General features: G+C 33.5%; 2 protein-coding genes across 3 annotated transcripts; both read right to left on the bottom strand.

Annotated features, from left to right (window-relative positions):
* Window positions 1-7,590: 7,590 nt before the first annotated feature.
* On the bottom strand, window positions 7,591-8,608 carry LOC148176426 (nitric oxide synthase-interacting protein homolog). The gene has a single exon (XM_088034088.1). It carries the CDS (start codon window positions 8,523-8,525, stop codon window positions 7,653-7,655), a length of 873 nt encoding a protein of 290 aa, XP_087890214.1. The 5' UTR covers window positions 8,526-8,608; the 3' UTR covers window positions 7,591-7,652.
* Window positions 8,609-11,988: 3,380 nt separating this feature from the next.
* On the bottom strand, window positions 11,989-17,137 carry LOC148176425 (BTB/POZ domain-containing protein 9-like). Of its 2 annotated transcripts, XR_015769941.1 has the most exons (14): window positions 16,798-17,137; window positions 15,102-15,155; window positions 14,979-15,042; window positions 14,676-14,929; window positions 14,366-14,627; window positions 14,048-14,319; window positions 13,737-13,998; window positions 13,487-13,688; window positions 13,272-13,431; window positions 13,103-13,224; window positions 12,969-13,054; window positions 12,709-12,911; window positions 12,534-12,659; window positions 11,989-12,450 (listed from the first exon to the last, which is right to left on the bottom strand). XR_015769941.1 is itself a non-coding variant. In XM_088034158.1 (13 exons), the coding sequence occupies exons 1-13, from the start codon at window positions 16,939-16,941 to the stop codon at window positions 12,618-12,620; spliced, it is 2,127 nt and encodes a 708-aa protein (XP_087890284.1). In that variant the 5' UTR covers window positions 16,942-17,137; the 3' UTR covers window positions 11,989-12,617. The 2 variants fall into 2 exon arrangements, 1 of the variants encoding a protein (XP_087890284.1); XM_088034158.1 differs by having other exon boundaries at window positions 11,989-12,659.
* Between the last annotated feature and the right edge of the window lie 4,605 nt (window positions 17,138-21,742).

Raw genomic sequence — 21,742 nt, 5'->3', positions numbered from 1 at the left:
TTTTATTTTCTAAATTTTTTGTGTTATTGAAATTCTTTAGTTGAAAACATGACTAAATTGAATGAATTTATATTCATAGTGTACCTATAAATTCATTCATCAAGCATTATGAAACTTTGTTTTGCTAATGTTATTATTAGTACTTTTAATAATTATTATCTTCTAAATGTAATCAATTAGTTGTCCTCTGTGCGAAACAGTCAGGTAGAAATTTTAGACAAAATCCCTTGATTTACAACTACCAAAGCTGGTCAAGAAACCGCAAATGAGGGTACGGTTGCAAAGCAACCTAGTCGTAAATTATCTGAAAAATGCAGAGCTTCGATTGAAATTTTTTGATTTTGTCTCACTCATAACTAAGCCAATTTTAACGATATCGATTTAAACTTAACGGGAAAGTGTTTTTGAAAGCTTTCTTTACTAATTCTTAGTTTAAAAATTCACAAAAATCGGACATAAACTTCTATTAGTAAAACTACCCCAATTTATGGAATTTTTAGTACTTTAACTTTTAAATTAAATGTTTTTTCCAATGTTTGTTTTTTTTAGAGAAAAATGTGAATACAAGCAGTTGAGAACAAGAATGATACATTAAACAATAAGCAGAATATTTAGACGATACTTTACATGGCATTCTCCATAAGAAAAATGTCTTGCCACTCGCCTTAAAGTATGCCCAAGCATTTCAGAAACATCGTGTTGAAATTGGTTTCTCATACTTCATACTCCTTCTAGAGTAGTGCAGATTTGTTTTGTATACAGGGTGTCTCGCATAAGGTTAGCTTCCAGAAAATGTGAGATTTGTGAGTTTATAAGGAACAAAAAATATATACAGGGTGTTCAAAAATAGCGGACCAACTGATAAGAACGTCAAACTCTAAGACGCTGTGAATTGGAAATGCTGTTTAAAATTTTTATTTGAAGCTTTGTACGGGAGCAAAATAACTTTAAATATTGCGAAAAACGGCAACAGTGTTCAATTCTTTCGGTAATTATTAGGAGTATAATTTTGAGACCAGAGCAACACTTTGGTAGTTACAATTATTAATAAATCATGTAATTGGTTACTATGGTTTGCAATTAATTTTGATAACACCTGACCAGTAAAAGTCACAAAGTAGATCAAGTACCATTTGTTCTCTTCTTGGTGTGCGAATAGTCCTGGGTCCTCCATGATCCTGATAAATTTGGTTCCAATAGGCCCATCTCACGTACCTGTTGATAAACTCGTTGAAAAGTATTCTTGGAAAGAATTTGCCAGTTAGGAAATTCACAAGCCTTACTGCCCCTTACTGCTTCTCAACTGTTTCCTTCATGTGTCGGTATATTCAGCAAAATTATACATCATTAGAAAATAAACTCCTCTAGTTTGTGACACCTAAAAAATGTTGGACTTTTCTAAAAAAATGGTCATTGTCAGGCACTAGGCAACAATTAATTACTGAATTCTTGAAGTGAAATGTTGCCAGATTAATTTTGCGCTTTTGACCTTAATTTTAAAAGTGCAAAATAACGTTTTGTATCAACATTGAAGGCATTTAAAGACTGTAAGTGTGTAAATGTCACCCAAAACATGAACTCTAGTAGAATTTTGTAAACCTTGAGTTCATTATAAGGAAACTTTTGTGCCATAATTAGCGCCCCTTTAGCCGGCTGTAGATTTCCAACGAAGCACTCAATAATTGAAAAAAATTAATTTAGCTACTAGTTATCATCTAAAGATTCACGTAGTGAATAGTTGGTCCGCCATTTTTTGAACACCCTGTATACAGGATCCGGCAACACTTGTGTCCACCCCTAAAATCGTCTTTAATTTTAAAGATAAAATTTTGAAAATTTGCATACGCTTATAGTTGACAAGGCTCTAGAAGCTGACACAAAAATTTGTTTTGATATCACGGTTTCTTTGGCGTCGCGACGCCTAAAAAGTTTAATTTTTAGCGATTTTTGGGTTTTTGCGGTAATATTAGCGAATTCAATTTTTTTTCAACATAACTGTAATACAAATATTTGAGTTTTTATTTTAAATCTACTTCAAATGGTGTTTAAAAATTGCGAAAAAAACGCTGTTTTATCAAGTTAGTTTTCAACATTTTGACGGTGCAGTGACAAACTACGTTTACACCAAAATTTCACAAGTCACTTCATTCACTCATATGAAGGTGAATTTTGATTAGCACGTTCTGGACACTAGAAATCGTTAATTAACATCGACAAAGCGACAATTTCGCGATGTAAGACTTTTGTTACCTTCTAAAACGAACCAAAGAATAGATGTCATTTGTGACACAAGATGTTGACAGATGGGTGTAAACGTAGTTCCCAATTTTGACGTAATAAAATTGGAAACTAACTTGATTAACAAGCATTTTTTCCTCAAATTTTGAATACAATTTACATTAAATCTAAAATGTCAACTGAGATATTTTTAACACATTTATATTGAAAAAAAATTAAATTAGAGGTTCATTTCATAAAACTTCACAATTAGCTAAAAAATACACTTTTAAGGCGTCGCGACGCCAAAACTATAAGTGATAAAAAATAAATTTTTGCGTCGGCTTCTAGAGCCTTGTCAACTATGAGTGTATGCAAATTTTCAAAACTTTGTCTTTAAAATTAAAGACGATTTTGGGGGTGGACACAAGTGTTGCCAGACCCTGTATATTTTAATATAAATGTGTTAAAAATATTTCAATTGTCTTTTTTGATTGTACGCAAATTGTGTTTAAAATTGTGGAAAAAATGCTGTTTTATCAGTAAGAATAGTAAGAAGTTATTTTTTAAAACTCAATAACGTGAAATTGTTTTTGTTTTTGGGTAAACCTAATAATGTGTATTGTGTAAAATTATTGTTTATTCATTGAAAAAGCTCTTGCAAAAACACTGTGTCCGAATAGTTGAGCTAAAGTTGAGCTAAGTTGAACAAAGTATCGGTTTTTTTAATTCCCTGTACAAAATGATAATAGTCATTAAGGCAGTAAACCTTCATATTAATCTTGACATTGTAAATGATTCGCGATGGCAGGGAGCAAGAGTATCTTCAATCGAGAGATTTATTTATTTCAGAAATGAATACAAATTTTTTAGAACAAAAGTGGATTTAAAGTTCTTAAAAATAAGTCCCCAAGTCAGATTTTTAATTTATTACGTCAAAACTGGAAACCTGATTTCATGTTGACTTGCGGCATTGCAAATCAGAATTGCGTCTTAGCAATCCCGATCAAACTGTTGCTATACTTTTCCAATTTAAGACTCGTTTTTATGAGGGTGCTTCTTTGTGTAAAAGTTAAATTTCCTTACAATGTAGACCATAAATTGCGGTTGCAGCTCATCACTAGGGTTCGACCAGAACCGCACCGGACACAAAACTTTGCATTTGGTGCCAACGCTATCCGTGACAGTCAACCCTAAATATTTTCTTTAATTTTTTTTAAATATATGTACCAATTTTACTAAGTAGTGTTAGAATTTATTTTATTTACTAAATTTTAAAAAGAAATCAGAAAAAAAATTAATAAATGTCAGCCGTTCCTGGTTTGAGATCTCTCCGACTACCTAGGAAATAATTTATGGCAGGGTTCTTTACAACCTTGAAACCACTGATAATGTTTGCGGTAATCGTTATTGCAGGGCCATAATAACGAGTCTCAACTTGGAAAAGTATACCTTAGCAACTGCGTCAACGCAATTTTGCGCCACTGATTTAAAATCGGGCTCTAAGTTCTTATTTTTCAATGTAAATAATTAACTATTTCTATTTAGTATCAAAATCGTGCAACAATCAACGTTAATCAAAATTGACCTTTATACCATAGAATGAAGTGACTTGTAAAAATGTGATGTTAAACGTAGTTGCCACTGCCCGTCATAGTTTTGGAAACTAACTTGTTAAAACAGCAATTTATGCTCAAATTTTAAACACAATTTGCATTAAATTTAAAGTGAAACTGGTCACAGTTATGTTAAAAAAAAGCAATTCGCGAGTATTTACGCAAAACATGGGAACATTTTCTATTTAATAAACTTTATCCGATAACTCTCACTTAAAACCGGTATTTACATTTTCACTTTTGGAACTATTCCTAACATTTTTCATAACCAAATCTTGGTGTTGGCAAAAATTATCAAAAACACAATTTATTCGCAAACACCAAATTTCGTCAAAAACTGCTGACGCGCATTTGGATAGTAATGCTTACCATCATCAGAACGATGATTAAACTGCATTTTTTGACGAAATTTCGCGACCTGAGAACTATAAGGTTCTAACTAACATTTTCATTAAATTGATCAGTGTTCACGTTATCAGTGATATCTCTTTAATTTATTAAGCATTTATCTAAAAAAATGGGAGAATCTATTAAAGTCATTTTGGCTTGTTAAAATATTAACTCACTTCTTTTTTATACATGATAGAAAATGTTTAAAAAAATCGCAAAACAGACAATTGAAACTTTCACAAAAAATCACTTAGAACCTTATAATTCTCACGTCGCGATTTGTTGATTGAGAATACATTGTATTTTATCAAGAACCGTTTTGCAATTTGCTTCCTACTTTTTTGGTTAACTGATGTACTTACATGATTTTTTGAACCCTTTGCCTTTGTAAATTAATAGTTATTTACATAAAAGTCAGGAAAATGTCTCATTACTGAAGAGGAGCTATGTTCACTTTGTGCCGAGTATTTTAAAGCTCCGAGTCAAGTAAGACATTTTACTGACGAGTTTTGTATTAAATTTTTCCGGAAATCGCAATAAATCGCTAAAAATCGAGATTTTCCAACAAGTTTTTTAATTAATTGCGCAAAAATCTAGTTTGTCAATTTGTTGAAAACGATGGTTACAAACAAAACAATTATAAAATTTTGTGCGTACGTCAGAGCTGTGTGTTTATTTCATTAATTAATTATGAATACAAGCGAAAACACTGGTGAGGATGTTCCTTTTGACCTAAGCAAAGCAGCCGCTGCTGCTACAGAAGAATTGTTACCGTCGAAATCTAAGGAGCGGTATGAAAAGCAGTTCCAAATCTTTGAAGATTGGCGCAGGCTTAAAAATGTTACTTCGCTAACGGAAGACGTATTTCTGGCTTATTTTGCGGAAAAATCAAGTTCTTATAAGGCTTCAAGCCTCTGGAGCACTTACTCTATGTTGAAAGCGTTGCTTTTGTTGAAGGAAAATTTGGATATCAGCAAGTTTTGTAAGGTAACTGCTTACCTAAAACGAAAATCGACTGGTTACCAACCAAAAAAATCGAAATGTTTGTCTCGGGACCAGATAGATAAATTTCTGCTTGAAGCTCCCGACAAGGAATTTTTATTAATGAAAGTAAGTTATTACAATGATTACATATTTAAGTTTTATTAAATTTGGTAATTTCAGGTGGCGCTTATTTTTGGGGTGTCTGGAGCCTGTCGATGCGACGAATTATCAAGGATGTTAGTTGACGACATTGAAGATCAAAATAACGTGCTCATAGTACACATTCCTGATTCTAAAACAAAAAAACCTCGACGCTTTGTAGTTGTTGATGAAAGAAATCTTGCTACATACAGACGTTATTTGGAATTACGTCCGCCTAGTACTCCACACAAGCGCTTATTTTTAAATTACAAGAAAGGGAAATGTACGGTCCAACCAGTGGGCTTGCATTCATTTGGTAAATTTCCTTCTCAAATTGCTACCTACCTTGGTCTACCAACACCTCTGGAATACACAGGACATTGTATGCGGCGCAGTTCCGCGACGTTACTAGTAGACGGAGGAGGAGATATTACCAACTTAAAAAGGCATGGAGGATGGCAAAGCAGTTCAGTAGCAGAAGGATACATAGAAGAGTCCATCGAAAATAAATTAGATATAGCTAATAAAATACAAGCTGGTCCGAAAAAAAGACCCTTCACTAATATCGAGACGTGTCCCTCTACAAGTAGTGATTCATCTGAAATCTGTTGCACCGAAATCTCGACTGAAATTTTTGATAAAAAGGTTAAACTTGATCATAAATCTCTGTCTGGAATTAACATTGCAAATATATCGAATTCTACAATTAATGTTAATATCTGTAAATAGTGTAATTTACGAAATTTTGAATAAATTTTTCTTGTTTAAATAACTAATTATTTTGCGTCATTTTTGTAGTTTTTACAGTACTAGACAGGGAAATCCAATTTTCCTGCGCCTAATGTCGCAAGGAAATGCTGTTTCAATGACGATTTCCGGAAAAATAATTAAAAGCAAATAATAATCTAATTTAAAGAACAAAAATTGGCCATCAACGATAAACACTCTCTCTCTCTCTGTAATAAACAGCAAGTTTAATAAAAGCTATTGACCAACTTTAATCGACAAAATTCTAGAAATTTAAAAAAGTACATTGATTTACAAGTCGAGGACAGTCAAAAACAAGTATCCAAAGATTGCAAGAATTTAAATATTTTTTTCAAGATATTTATTTATAAGTTTTCCCAAACACATTTTTAATTGCTTTTGGATGATTTGAAGTTTTGGGTTTTACAATCTTTTCTTGAAATGAAAATTATGGTGTTAGCTTCGACATTTTTCAAAACAAAACGTCTTATTGGTAACGTATAAAATCCACCAGTAGCAAGTAATGATTAGCTTATTAGAGACGAGGATTTTTATGTAAAATTCGTACAAGTAAAGACACAAGTGGATACAGGTTCTTAAAAAAATAGTTTTTTGCATAATAACATTAAACGCCAATTTTGATTTTTCTGAGTGGCTCTGGCTTAAAAAATATTAACCAAATATTAACCAATATAGAAATATAGAAATCATAATTTGAAATGTTAAAATAGTTAAAAATAAATTAGGGAAGTATTTTTATTGACTAGCGGGGTGTATTATTATGAAGAGTTAATTTTTAAATCACAGAAAACAACAGAGTAAAAAAGGCCCTCATGTGTTAGGTAAAAGGTTTGGTTAAAAAAAATTAAATGCGATTTTCTCAAATAAAAGTAATAAAATAATACGTAATTTTAAAATTTCCCCGGCGACCACATTTACGAAAATTACATTTTTCAATTAAAAAAGCTTTCTTCCATTACGTACTATGGGAACTGCAATTTTGCGGATTTTATACATACATTTTTCATTAATTAAAAAAAAAATTACGCCCGTAAAATTTTTGCCTACTAGAACCAGAAATTTGACGGACTCAAAACGCAGAGAAACTCAAATCCTAATATTTTTAACTCATCTTTGGTCCAACACGAATTTATTGTTCCAACGGCTGGGTTTCTTAGGAAATTTGCAGGTCAAGCGACCGTTTCCATAAAGTTTATGATTCCCTCATTACCAAATCCTCGGTAATCCCTTTTGGCAGCTGTCAATCAAAGGTGTTGTTAAAGTTGCATACTTTTCAAACACGAAATTTTCGGGCAGGCTCGTAGACCCTTAATCAGTTGCATGGAATGTGCTGTATTCATGGTTGCCCAAATTCGATTATTAAATTTGTTTTACCCTTCAACTTTCAGTTGTAGCAACTTGAGTTTCATTAACGAACAGATACAAAGCAGGCCCGTCCTCCACTTTTTTCACTCCCCCGAAAGATACGTAAAACAATACTTAAACGTTGTCTATTTAAAAAAAATCAATTAAATTACAATACATGACATTTTAAATTTAAGCTTGCAGGGCCGGCCTCTCCTGCTTGGCCTCCAGCTCCACATTAGTCTGTGCATATCCAGTGCCCCCTCTCTCCATGACAATAACATCTTTTTCTTGCAGTTTCTGCCCCGTCAGAGGATGCAGCCAATCTTTTTTAATAATTTTCTCCACGCACTCCAACGTGACAACATCACCGGTGGGTTTGAGCACCGCACAAGGAACAGAATTACTCAAAATATCGTGCGTGACAGCACACATATATCTGCTCTCTTTCGTAATCAAACTCTTCTTATCATTCGTGTCTTTCACCGCCGTGAACTTAACATCAATGAGATCCTTTACTTTCAGAGGCTTCCCGGACATGGGACACGGAATGATATTATCCGGTTTCTGCAGCTTCGCCTTCTCCGCCTGTGGCGTCATCGACGGCACCCAGAAACTCGGCAGTTCTTTATCTCTCCCAACGGCCATGTTGGAAATCGACGACGTCGACGCCTGAGGCTGCGCCTGTTTGGGTTTACTGACGATGCTGTTTTCACCTTTCACGAACTCGCTGACTTTTCTGCTGGTCTCAGCCGCGGCCTTGTCGAGATTCAAATCGTCTTCTTTCTTCTTTAGACGCTCGTATTCTTTGAGTTTGCGGCTGTTTTCGTTCTTTTTAGCTATGATGTACTCAAGAATTACTTGCTTGTCGTAGAGGTACCCGTCTTTGGTGATGACGGGGTCGCGACAGGGCTGCAGAGACAGGCAACAACAGTCGAAGTCTTTGATTGAGTCTTTACCCAGGCGCTGGGAGTTCGTGCCGTAACCGGAGGCTTGGGCGTCTTTTTTCTTCTCATGGTAGGTGTAGACGGCGCCGGCGGTGCAATTACGCGCGTGGCGGGTCATTTTAGGGGCACAAAACGGGAAAAGATTTGAGGTTAAGCTGTCAAGTTGACAATGACAGCTGACGTTTGCACAGACGCTTTAGTTTCATTGGTGGGTTAGCAAGGCGCCATATTTGATTTGGGAATAAATATTTTTCTAAATTTAAATAAGTGGAAGCGGAATTTGCCGTCGTGGGGGTACCTTTAACAGTGTAACCAACTCGTAAAAAATGCATATTCCTTTAAACTTCAGTTTTTCGACCATGTCAATTAAAATGTTTTATTCCAAAACCGCGACACGACTTTAAAACTCAACGAAAAACTCGTTTTCTTGCTAAAACGGAATCTTTGCTGCTTCTTTTTGATGAATTTTACTCTCATTTTTCTTAGATCTAATTCGACCTCCAAGCTGTGCTTCTTGGACAATTTTATCTTCATTATAATTTTATCACTGTGATATTCAAATTTAGTTTTTTTCAACCCTGCTATAAATCTTCGTCTCAATTTTTTCATTTTTAAAATTCCATTGATAAAAATTTTCGGAAATTTTTGTTTTTTCAGGTATGCTCTACATTTTCTTTTAATTTTTTTCATACTAGAAAAAGTTTTCTTGAAAATCGGCTATACATTAAACTGTATAGTCGAAAAACCAAGGGCCATTGCAAAATTTCAAGAAAACCGGTCGATAAGAGCAGTGGCTGCTGATTAGTAAGAGTTGTATAAATAATTAATACAAGGTGTTTATAAATGTTTCTAGCATCATGGATGGCTATCAAATGTCAAAGAAATTTGCCGCTCATTACAAATGTGTTGGTTTCAATTTTTCAACTGACATTTTCAGTTAACCTCAAACTTGAAGCAAAGTTAATTTTGAGAAATAAACTGTTCTTGTTGTGATTTAAAACCAGAAAATCAAAAACTTGGACACAAAAGTGTAACTGAAACATCATGAATGTAAGTTACATTATAAATAATTTTCAAGATAGTTATATTCACTATGAAAACAAAGCGGCAAAATAGTGCACGGCAGGAATTACAGAGCCACCCTTGATGCTAGAAACATTTATAAACACCTGTATAAAATGTTTATAGAAAAATCAAAAAGGACGACAGTTCTCAAAGCCTGATTTACATTATGGAAATTACGAGATATATAAAACGAAAAAGTCGTTCACATTTCGGTGTCGCCAATAGTACCTCAATTTTAATAATTTTTTTAAAAATATTTTTTTGTAAATGTGGAACATATTACATATTTCTGAATCAAGAAAATTAATATCTTCCAAATTATGCAAAAAAAATATGGGTGCCAATTTAAAATAAGAAAGTGGAATATCGTCCAAAAGATTCTAAGACATGTAGAAAAATTCTAAAATTATCAGTATACATATAGTAAACCAAAAACCATTGAATTTTTTTTTTCATTTTTGAAATGGGTTCATAAATAAAAATTCTACAACGCCTGCCGTTTTTTAAAATCACCCTGTATTAATAGGAAATTCATCCTTTAGAGTTTTCCGACGCAAGAAATCGTATGAAATGCTTTGAAAACTTCAAAGTTTTACGTGTTTTATAACAATCAAAGATTGGGAATTGAGTTCAGAATAAGGCAGGACTACAAAGCGTATTAGCATAGGAAGCTTAAAACAAGTTGTTAATTTAAATTGTGAAGTCAACAAACATTGTTGATTTTACATACGAGGCGTAGCCGATTCAAACGATCAAAGTACCAATTTTCTGATAAAATTTTAAACAATTGTCATACAACGTATTTTGGCACAACATAAAATACAATATTTTTAATAGAACATCCTGTAAATTACTTAATTTCAGCATTTTGAAGATTTTCAAGTCACTTTCCCGTCACATTTCAAGCTTTAAATCAGTAGCGTCAATAAAAGGGAAAAACAATAACGCAATTTTATTCAAAAAACAGACAATAAAGGAACACTACAATAGATGTTCAAAATGGCCACCATCTTGTTGAACACATAATTGTAAACGACGCAACAATGTTTCCTCAACTCAACACAAGTTCGTTTTGACGAACTTGATTTGTGAAAATACGCCACTGATAAAAAATAAGAACTGTCAATTTGACATCAAACAAAAAATTTCCTTCAGTAACTCTGATTCAAATTTTTGTAACCTTATGCAAATTGTTCCCTGATTGGTCACATTCAAAGCCTTCCAGCTCTTAAACGGTTCAAGAAAACCAGAAAAAAACTTCGAAACATTACTTTTCACGGCTGCCTCCATCACTCCTTTTTCTATGGCCGTAACGTTACCTAACACCCTGTATTAGATTCTTATTCCCAAAAATTTTTATAGGGCTTTCATGTTTCTCGATTCTTTTGGATTTCGACAGATTTTTTAATGCTTGACTATACTAAAAATGTTTCAAAAAAATTGACAATTAAATATAAATTGATTCTACAATTATAGATTTTTTTGATCCACTGTACCATTAATGCACGATTTATTTGAGAAAAACTGAGATAGCTCATGTTGCCGTTTATGCTACTATTTATAAAAATCTCAATTAACAAAATATATTTTTTTTTGTAAAAATAAAGGTCATGTGCAAAATGCCTTCAATATGAAGCCAATATCTGTACAAATTTCATTCAATCATGTAGTTATTGTAAGTACAAGGTGTTTATAAATGTTTCTAGCATCAAGGGTGGCTCTGGAATTCCTGTCGTACACTTATTTGCCGTATTGTTTTTATAGTGAATATGACTGTCTTGAAAATTATTTATAATGGAGTGCGGGCACTACCGCCTGTAAAGCATGCAACCTCCCACTCTGGAGGATCAACAAACCCTGCCGGTCCATTTAAATACTACTGAAATAGTTGTTTAGACACAGTATTTAATTATTTTTTGTATTGTAATTGGGTTGTTACGACTTAAAATGTATTGCCTTAATGATAATTTTGATCAGTAAACAATAAATGTTTAATTTCAGCCAGAATACAAACTGCTATTAAGCTGTATTAATTTTTGGCATATTTTGTTAAATTTTGATAAAACCGTAAATTTCTTTTTTAGGGATATTTATATGCAACTTTTCAAAATCCATGACGATACTAAATACAGCAGATCTGGCAAATTTAAACTATTAAGATTTTTTTGAATAAAGGCAATTTTCTTCTAATTTACTTTACGTTAGGAGTATCTCTAAAAGTTAGGTATTATTCTAAAAGAAGTTGCTTAGAATCGAATTTTAAATTCATTTATACCAAATGAGGAGTTTTTAAACGAAAAATTTCCAATTTTTATTTTATCACATACAATTCTTTTAAGCAGTAATACATTGTATAATAACAATTGGCCAACCACAATGAGCCATAAATTCTTTAAAAAAAATCGAAATAAGAATTTTAAGTTGAAATTTTGCAAGAAATGTATTCTGAGCAACATTTCTTAAAAATCGAAGATGTCCAACACCAAGGAAAAGTTCACTTTATTCAAAAACTCGTAGACAATTCATTTATTTATTTATTCATTTAAAGTACAAAGCACTGTATTATTTTTTTGTCTAATCTGCAGATATTTTAATTTTATTTTAATTTTTATCGTCAAGCGACAAACGCCTGTAACTTTTTTTGCGACTTTTAAAATATCAAATTTGGAAAGTCGTCATTCGTTGGCGTTTTTGGGCCACTAATAACGCCAAAAGTGTCCTAAAATAAACAATTTCTACTCAATGGCAGTATATATAATCCATATTAAAAGAGTTGAACCCAACTATAGTAAAAACACAGTCAAAAATAATTAAATACGGCATATAAACAAATGGACCCACACGGTTTGTTGATCCTCCAGAGTGAGAGGTTGCATACTTTACAGGCGGTAGTGCCCGCACTCCATGTTATTTACATCAATGACGTTTCAGTTACAGTTTTGTGTCCAAGTTTTTGATTTTCAGGTTTTAAACCACAACTAGAACAGTTTATTTCTCAAAACTTACTTTGCTCCATGTTTGAGGTTAACTGCAAATGTCAAGTTAACAAATCGAAACTCACATTTGTAATCAGCGGCAAATTTCTTTGACATTTCATAGCCACCCTTGATGCTAGAAACATTTATAAACACTTTGTATGTATTTTCTATCTAGAACTGCATTCGAAATGGTAACACCAAAGTTGTGGCTGAAAAAAACTACCAAAGTCAAAGTTTAATGTATGGTTGCGTACTTACCACATCTTTACAGGATATACCAACAATACGTACAAAAACTGCAGGTCTCCCGCAGAATTCATCAACTTGCCAATTTTTGTAAAAAGCGTTTATTTTATTAATTGCAATCTGCCAGTTTGTTTTATCTATCGATGTTTCTACACGGTACTGGTAGCCGTGCCAACCAAGCAATAACCTAATGCAAGAAATTATATACGGTTGAGCTAAAAAGAAGAAATGTGGTTTTTTGAATAGTTAAAAATACTTAAAAATAGGCATACCTAATTGTATCATAATGCATTCTGATCCAATTCGGTGCCAAGTCATCATTCGTGGATTCCCGTTTAGTAGATTTTCGGGAAAATTCCTGTTTGATTGATCGTGAAAAGCGCATCCCTTTTATGTAAACACTCACCCTTTAATGCAGACGGTTCCGTTTTCTAATGTTGCAACGTTGTGTTCTGGTCGAATTATCCCATTTATTTGAACCGGAATATTTGTTTTCATAAATGCTTCTAAATGCGCCAGTTCTAAATTCTAAAAAATAATAAAATATACTCTGGTAACACTTCATAAGTACTCACATTTCCTTCGGAGCAAAACGTTCCAACAATTTTGATAAAACGAACAATTTGTTTATCAAAACACAAGTCCTGAACGGAGTTACATCTATATTTACTGTAATCGATAATTTTGAGCCATTTTTTGCCATACCGAGAAACTTCAATGAAGTAAGAATAATAACTACAATTACAGAATGATTAGAATCTTAATTTTCACGTCTGATCGACATTTTTACCTTTTATTTCTGTTAAAGAGTATCATCTTGATATGATTTAAATAAAAAGGACGATGAAGCTTAACAATGATATTAGAATTGCCATTAATTGCATGATAGCAACAATAATCTTCAACATTTGTCACAGTTAATAACTTATCAGAATTGCACCCAGAAGTAACTTGCGCTCCATGGTTTAAAGACGCGACATTTTCCTCCAGAACTTAAAACAAATTTTCTTTTTATTGAAGTTAATTGAACTTTCACTCACCGGAGACAACTCTGTCGTCCGAAATCTTCGGTTTTACTCCAACAATCTCTGCAATGAATTGCAATAGTTTTTCACTCTTCAGCAAGTTAGAAGGCCAAACGATGGAGATTATTTCGGGTACCGTCATTAAAGAGAATTGAATACACTCAATTACTGTTTCATCGAAGTTATTGTTGTTTTTGCACCATTTATCGACGATTTTAAATTGTTCTGAATCGGGTAAAATGCAAGAGTCACATCTCAAGAAATTTATGAGAGATTCCTAAAACTTCAATTCAGTATACTTACAGTTCAAACTGGGCAGTTCTTACTTTCGTTAATTGCAGAAAATGACCATTTTTGAACAGTTTTTGGAAATTTCTATCGATAAACTCGTGACAAACCCCTTGTAAATTGACCAAATCGCAAGAATTTGCTGCGTTTAGAGTTGAACACACATTCTCCATCCTTATGGCTGATTTAATTTCGGCAGTAATACCGGAAGCGTTATGTTCCACAAGGGTTTCTTCTGATAGACCTAAACTCTTTAAAACTTCTCGAAAACTTGAAGTGACTTTGGTGGTCAGTGATGAAGATCGACGTCCTAGAAACAGTTTTTTATATACACTAATTTAACTAACAGTTATTACCAGTAACATTTCTTTCTTGGTCGGTGGTTAAGTTCCCCTTTTTAATATCAGAAAGTGCACTAAGCAACTTCGTCGCCTCTATTAGATTTGAAGGAAAAACAGTTTCTATAATTTCATTGTCTGAAAGACATGTCAATCTCACGCAATTCTTAACCAAATCGTCGTTGTCTGCGTTGACTTTGCACCACTTTTCTACCAGTGTGAAAACATCAATTTCAGGTAAAGGAAAATCATTACGTTCTAGCAAGTTGATCATTGACGCCTTCAAAAATTAGTTCAAACTGAGTTTCGTAAGACAGTGGTACTTTACCTGAGACAAAATTAGTGGAGTGTCATTTTTACGAATCTCTTCAATGTTCTGATCGATGAATTTCAAACATTTTTTCTTCAATTCTTCGAGTTCGCCCAAAATTGCTGTGTTTAAAAGGTGACAAACGGTTAGAGGGGTTAAAAAAGAAGCGACTTCTGCAGTCATAAACGTCACCAGTGAGCCCAACGAGAATTTATAAGCGAGATTTAAAATATCAAGTATTTCATTTTGGTTTGAAGGTACGGATACCGTTCCTGAAAGAGACGATGTCAGAAATTTGAGTATAATTGACTTTGAATGTACCCAAATAGATGTACTTTAAAATTTCTTCAAAAGGTCGCAACGGTACGTCCAAAACAATTTCTGTCTGTAAAATGCAGAATTTAACAATTTTTACAATAATAAATTAAAGAACTTGGTACTTACATCGCCATCAGTTAGCAAAGAGTTGAAGTAGGATGAACAAGTGGCAAGGATGACCTAAAATACGCATCATCATTCCCAATTAAAAGTATTTCATCTCTCAAATGAATTAAATTATACAGGGTGTTTTACTTTTATTAGCATTTTTTGACAATTAATTCTACTTGTCTTCACCAATTAATAGTAGTGTATTTAGTATATTCAGTATTTTCGTTTTCGAGATAAAATTAATCGAATATTTGATCAAAATTTCCAGTTCGCTACTGGATTAAAGAATATAATCTTGATAGCTTAGCAACTATCGAAGGTTTATTGTTTTAGGTGGATATTTTCATCAGTGATGTTCCAAGTAAGTGGAAAAAGGTATTTTTTTATATCGTTACAAAAAAATACTCAATTCGATTCCTTAGGGCTGCCAAAGACCCTATTTAATTATTGGTAGTGTATTTCAAAAACACCAGCATATCATTTTTCCTGCAGAGAATTTACCGATTTAGGCAGTAATTTTAGAAATTACACTTTTTGTCATAGAGTTTTACGTTATGTCCAGAACATCTAATGTGAATCATGCTTTAATGTCCTTATGATTAATGATTTAAAACTTTAAAGTTGGCTGTTCATGGAGAATAAAAAAGTCGTTTCACATTTGACGGTTGACATCTAAAATTCTGTGACCAAGAGTATACAATCGCGTTGAAAAAAAATCAAAGACAGTGAAATTTTAGTTGACTAACTTTGGTTTCAATTCGTAGGTAAAGTCCGTTTTTTTAAAAAAAAAACACCAACACCGCAATCTTCCCCTGCATTACAACCGGCAACGTTGCCTAGGGAAATTTTTGGTGAGAAAATAATTGTCAAATTTTTGACATTTCTGAAAATTACGCAGTGTTTCCGTTAAAAACGTTTCTTTTACACCTTGTTGGATTGCAAATCAAAGGATTAAATAGTGAAAAGACTCGGCACAGCCTGAAAGGCCGTTTTGTGTAATCATATTGTCAATTAGGCAGCTAACCTATTTCATTTTATCACCAAAAAGTCACTATCGACGATGTTGCCGGTTGTAAAGTCCTAGTCTCCTCTCGTGCGGTGTTGGTGGTTTTTTGACTTTAAAGTATTTAACTACGACCAATACCAACCTACTGACGTTTAAAACATCAAAGTATTGACAAGTTGTCAATTGACTGAAGTATTTAAAGCCCATCAAATGAGAATAGTAGTCTCTTTAGTATACAGAGTATGATCTAGTCAGGTCCTTACAATATTGGAATGACCGAAAATTCTAACCGTTTTAAAATAAAAAAACTAAAACTGTCAAAATTTACAAAAAGTATGGTTACAAATTTTAAGTGGGGTTTTACACCATGTGACAATTAGATGACATTGACGTCTAAGATTTTATGTCCCCGGCTGTACCGTTTAAGCCTTTTCTAGAACGCACGGTACTATACTTTAAACTTTACTTACTCCTCATTTATTTTGAATACCGCATTTCAAGGTCATAATTTGTGAAAATTGTGGAGCTCTACGGCAAATTTGAGAAGATTTATCCATTGAATTGAACATAAACGAGTACTGGAACACCCAAAGACCTGTTCGTGATTGTTTTCAATACATAAATCCTCTTAAATTTGTCGTAAAGCTCCACAACTGTCACAAATTATGACCTTGAAATGCGGTATTCAAAATAAATGAGGAGTACTTTGTGTGCGCAAATTTTACTTTCACCAACGACGATCTTAACATCGGAAAATCGTTTACTAAAATAAAATAAAGACAGATTTTCTTGAAGTTTGTCACTGTTAGAAATTCTAGCGGTTTCCACTTTGTCGCTTTCTTGTGCCATTTTATCACCAACTGACCAAACTTAAAGTAAATTTAAATAATTTACTTTCTGAGATCATTACTGTAGAACCAAGCACGGCACTATACGAACTAGCAGTTTGCAGTACGAGTGGCCTTGTTTGTTGAATTTATCCTAAAACAGATAACAGAAAACAGTCGACTCTTGATAATTTGAAACTCAAGAGACCTGATAAAGTGTGTCACATTAGTTTTTCTTAACATAACGTAAGAATCTTGTTTAAAATTCTAGGACCAAATGCGTAGAATAAATAAAAATTTTATTAAAAATTAACAACATAGTATACACAAACCACGCACGTTTAGACCCGAAAGTATAGGTATAGTGACCTTGGCATAAGGTTTTATTGGTTTGAAACATGGATAAACGTTTCCCCTACATCCGTTTGATGGCGCTTCAGCCAAAAACCAGCGAAATGTTGATAACAATAGCAACCTGTTTTGTCGATTTAGACACAAGCGACGCGCATGTCAATAATTTGTCATGCGCATTTTGTAAAACAGTTTTTTTAACTTGTTTAGCGCGAAATTTTCTGGTTTTACTCAAGTGTTTGAGTCTGCTTTGTCCAAAAATAAGTTCTTTTCAGAACTATTCACAATCTTGTTTCTAGTTGTGGTAAGTTTCACTGAAATAAATGCAATCACCGTTGATGCAACGTTCATACAACAATTTGTAATGGTTTTCAGATAATTTCGTATATTATCAGCAGTATGGACGAGACAAAAAGTGTGATTTATAAAAATAAATGTTGTGTTCCGGGATGTACTGATAGAATTCAAAAAAGGCATCGGTTCCCAAAAGATGCCAAGTTTTTGAAGAAATGGGTGGCTGCAGTGCGAAATTTAGATTTAGGAAACCTTACCTCGGAAGAGATTTACCGCTCTTACTTTGTTTGCAATAAACATTTTAGTGAAGAGTATCTTGTTCCGGGTACAAAACGTGGTCTCCGGAAAGATGCTGTGCCAACACTATTTTTGCCAGGTAAAGAACAAAGACAATTATTATTCAAACAACGATTTATAATCTTTGAATTGTAGTTCCTATCACTATCCAAGTGAGCCCAACATCAACATTAAGCCCAACATGTAGTTTAACTACTCAATCACCTTTTGAAGGTAGGGGTGTTTCAACTTTTGTGAGTAACTAATTTCAAAGCTTTTAGAGTATAATAAATCTATCGATGTTATTGCATCTGAACCGCAGCCTTCAACATCTGGAATGAATTTGTTAAATTTTGAAGCAAGTAATTCAGCCATTCGTGAAATCGGTAAAGTATTTTTTTTCTGGAAGATTTTGTTTTTCTAGGATTTTGTCTAAACTTTAAAGACCGAATTTTGAGCAGTACAAACCTTAAGGTCAAAAATTATTCTTTAAAAGTATATTCATAATTTGAATCATTTCAAAGAAAATTACCTAAAAATAGGATATAGATGCACACAGAACTTACAAATTTATTTTTATTACCTGATTCTTTTCATAAATTTTAAAAATGTGTGAACAGAGTACGCTCCGTACTAGACGGCCATTGTATTTTATTTATTCTAATTTTGGGAATTTGGCCGGTATGTGTTATGTTTGCGCCGTTTCTTTAAAAAATAAACAGTGTTGTTGAGATTGACGAATGCTATGCATAGTGTAAAATCTGATTTCGACTAGTCTAGTCTAGTTGATCGTACTTATTGTAAAAATAAATATAATTTAGCAATATTTTTTTAAGTGAATACGTAGATTTCGTAAATAAAAATAAAAATTTTTGAGTAGTTATAAATGCCAAATCAGCGTTACTGTATGTTAGTTAAATACAGACACTCTATTATATTTTGACATATTTCTTAAGAAAACACTTTTTTACCTTAATATTGTTGTTCCACTTGTATAAACGTGATGAATAGAGTTCGGACAAAATATTAAAAATATTCGGTCCTGGGCTCATCAGAGCGCGATCAAAGCCTGACCTTATCAGTAACTAATTATGATAGAGCAATCTAGGCGGAGAAAGACAACAGCTAATAGGACAGTCCTTACGTTAAAATGAAATCAGTCATCGATTACTTACAGATATCCAGGAAAATATATGAGTATAGAACAGTATTTACAACACTATTGATTTTGTAGGTCCCCAAAAAAGAAGAGGAATTCTGTATTCTGTGGGTGTTACCAGAGCAATGGACTTGACTCCCCGCTGCAAAAAGTTTTACAAGTCTTTTGGAGAATGGGCAAAAAGAACGGCAAAGGCAAACCAGAATGTCAAAAATATGAAAAAACGTTTGGTTCAAGCTGAAAGAGCCCTTAAAAACCCAAGTTTGGCCAATTATTTACACCCTGTAAATGAAGCCACTCAGATGTTTATTATGCAGCAGATTCGAACACAGCGCATAAATCCTCGTGGCCGAAGATTCACGCTTAATGAAAAACTTCTGGCACTTTCTCTATTAAAAAGCAGTGGAAAATGCTATAAACTGATTTCAAAAATTTTTGCCATGCCGTCGCCACGAACACTAAGTAGCCTATTAAGTAAAGTGCCATTTAGTCCCGGAATAAACAATTCAATATTTCATAGCCTTGAGGTAGCGGTTAAAAAACTCAAAAACAAAAATGACCGATTTTGCGCTCTTGTTTTTGATGAAATGTCACTGTCCTCATTATTGCAATACAATTGCCAGCAAGACCTAGTTGTGGGCATTGAAGATAATGGTGAAAACAGGGTTCCACGGATAGCAAGTTCAGTGAATGTTTTCATGCTAAAGGGTTTGAACCGACAATGGAAACAGGCCCTTGCATTTACATTTAGCGCTGGCCCAATAAAGTCACTGCCATTAAAAAAGCTGATAAAAAAATTGATTACAGAATGTCAGAAGGTTGGATTAGAAATCCTTTGCACAATTTGCGATCAACGGAGTGCCAACCAAGCGGCAATCAACAGCTTGGTTCGTGAATCAAATAAGCAGGACAACAATTTTTTGAGCTTTACGGTGCACGATAAGGAAATTGTTGCACTATATGATGTGCCTCATTTATTTAAAGGAATTCGAAATAATTTTTTGAACAAAAATATTTATTTTGAAAGCCAAAATACCCAGAAGGTCGGAAAATGGAGCCACATCGAACAGCTATACCTTTTAGATAAACTAGACGATACTCGATTGTGTCCAAAATTAACCGATGGGCATATCTACCCAAATAAAATGAACAAAATGAAGGTTTCAATTATGGCACAAGTTTTCAGCCATAAGGTGGGTTCTCTTCTAAAACGAATATCGTTTAGAGGTAAGGTTTAATGATGTGATAATTTATTGTTAACTTGTATTCATTGTAGACACCAGAGGGGAATATAATTTACCACCAGAGGCTGCCGATACGGGAGAGTTAATTTTGTTTTTGGACACCCTTTTTGATAGCCTTAATGGCAACACAAAACTAGCTCCTACTGGGAAACCTCTAAAGGGATGTGTTACAACTTATTCGCAGCACGAGGATTTTTGGAGGGATGCCTGTCGCTTTTTAAAAAACTTCAAGTTTTATGATCAAGAAAAGCGGAAGTTTATCAAAGTCCCTTCTGTAATAAATTTGTGCTCAACTCTAAATGGTTTCATAGAATTGAAGTACATACTATGTTCAAAAATGAAGTACTTCCTTCCAAGAGCCTTCAATCAGGACTGCCTGGAAAATTTTTTTTCCGCGATAAGAAGCCATGGTCGAAGAGAAACGGCGCCTGATGCAGCTCATTTCATTAATTCCTTCAAGGCGTTGGTAGTAAACAATTTTATGGCGCATCATTCTCCCGCATCAAATTGCGAAGCAGATCGGACAACCGGAGCTTTGGATAATTTGAGGTCCTTTTTTACAAGTTCAGAAACCAATATAAATGCAGCGTCCGATTTAAAACCAAGTTTTTCATTGCCAAAAGGAGGATTTTCCGCGAAAAAGACCAGAGTGGCCAGATCCACGATCGCCTACTTTGCAGGATATATTGGGAGAAAAGCGTTAAGGGGAAGAAATTGTACCATTTGTAAGCAACAATTAACTGCCAGTGATGGGGACGTGCCTTTAGAAGTTATAGAAGGAAGTCAGTACAACGGGTCGACCTTATTTAAACCTGGTAGCTTTTTATATTTTGTTGTATCGCAGGCCTGTGCGTATTTATTTTATTTGATGCCTCGTTATTGCAATAGTAATAATCTGGGTAAACATTTGCAAACATTCTTGCATACACAAATTACAATGAATGTTTTTAAGTGTAACGATCATTCGGATCTTCCAAACTATATTTCATCATTAATTGTAAAGGTTCTGTTGCACTTTTGGTGCAAACAAGTGAACCGAATTCTAAAAGGCCAGGATGAAAAATTTGTATTATTTTTAAAAACCAAACCGAATCAAAATTTAATTGATCCTATCAAATATCAGGCCAGGCAAAAATATTTGTCCAAATTAAAACGTAAAAACACATAGATTTTTCGGCTAGGATTTGGTAATTTGGGCGTTGAGAAGTTATGCGCATGTCTTTTGAAGTAGTCAACTCTTTTTATTTCATAAACGAAACTTTTTTACACAACTCAAATATAATTCATTCAAAATTAGTGTAAAAGTACTGATCCCTCTGAGTTTGATTCGACAATGAAATTTTATATTTGTGCCTAAAATAGTTATATAATCATAAATTCGTCATTATCTTTAAAACATCTGAAAAATACAAACTAACAACCTCATTTCCTTGTTGTTTTACTATTTCTCAAATTGATGTAACAAAAGAATGGTACATTTAGCAAAAGTACGTTTCGTA

This window comes from Gnatocerus cornutus, chromosome 4, assembly GCF_029298725.1.
Source record: "Gnatocerus cornutus isolate USDA-ARS CGAHR chromosome 4, icGnaCorn1.1, whole genome shotgun sequence".
In the NCBI taxonomy this organism is placed as follows: domain Eukaryota; kingdom Metazoa; phylum Arthropoda; class Insecta; order Coleoptera; family Tenebrionidae; genus Gnatocerus; species Gnatocerus cornutus.
Note: the sequence above shows the minus strand (reverse complement) of the source record. Positions and strands in the feature narration are given on the sequence as shown.

What these genes read in the sequence shown, in the direction of transcription:
- LOC148176426 (XM_088034088.1), bottom strand. Translation starts at nt 8,525, where the DNA reads ATGACCCGCCACGCGCGTAATTGCACCGCCGGCGCCGTCTACACCTAC.
- LOC148176425 (XM_088034158.1), bottom strand. Translation starts at nt 16,941, where the DNA reads ATGGCACAAGAAAGCGACAAAGTGGAAACCGCTAGAATTTCTAACAGT. An exon ending in CGTTTTGCTCCGAAGGAAAT is followed by an intron (nt 13,225 to 13,271) that starts GTGAGTACTTAT and finishes ATTATTTTTTAG; the next exon opens with AATTTAGAACTGGCGCATTT. An exon ending in ATGCATTATGATACAATTAG is followed by an intron (nt 12,912 to 12,968) that starts GTATGCCTATTT and finishes TCTTCTTTTTAG; the next exon opens with CTCAACCGTATATAATTTCT.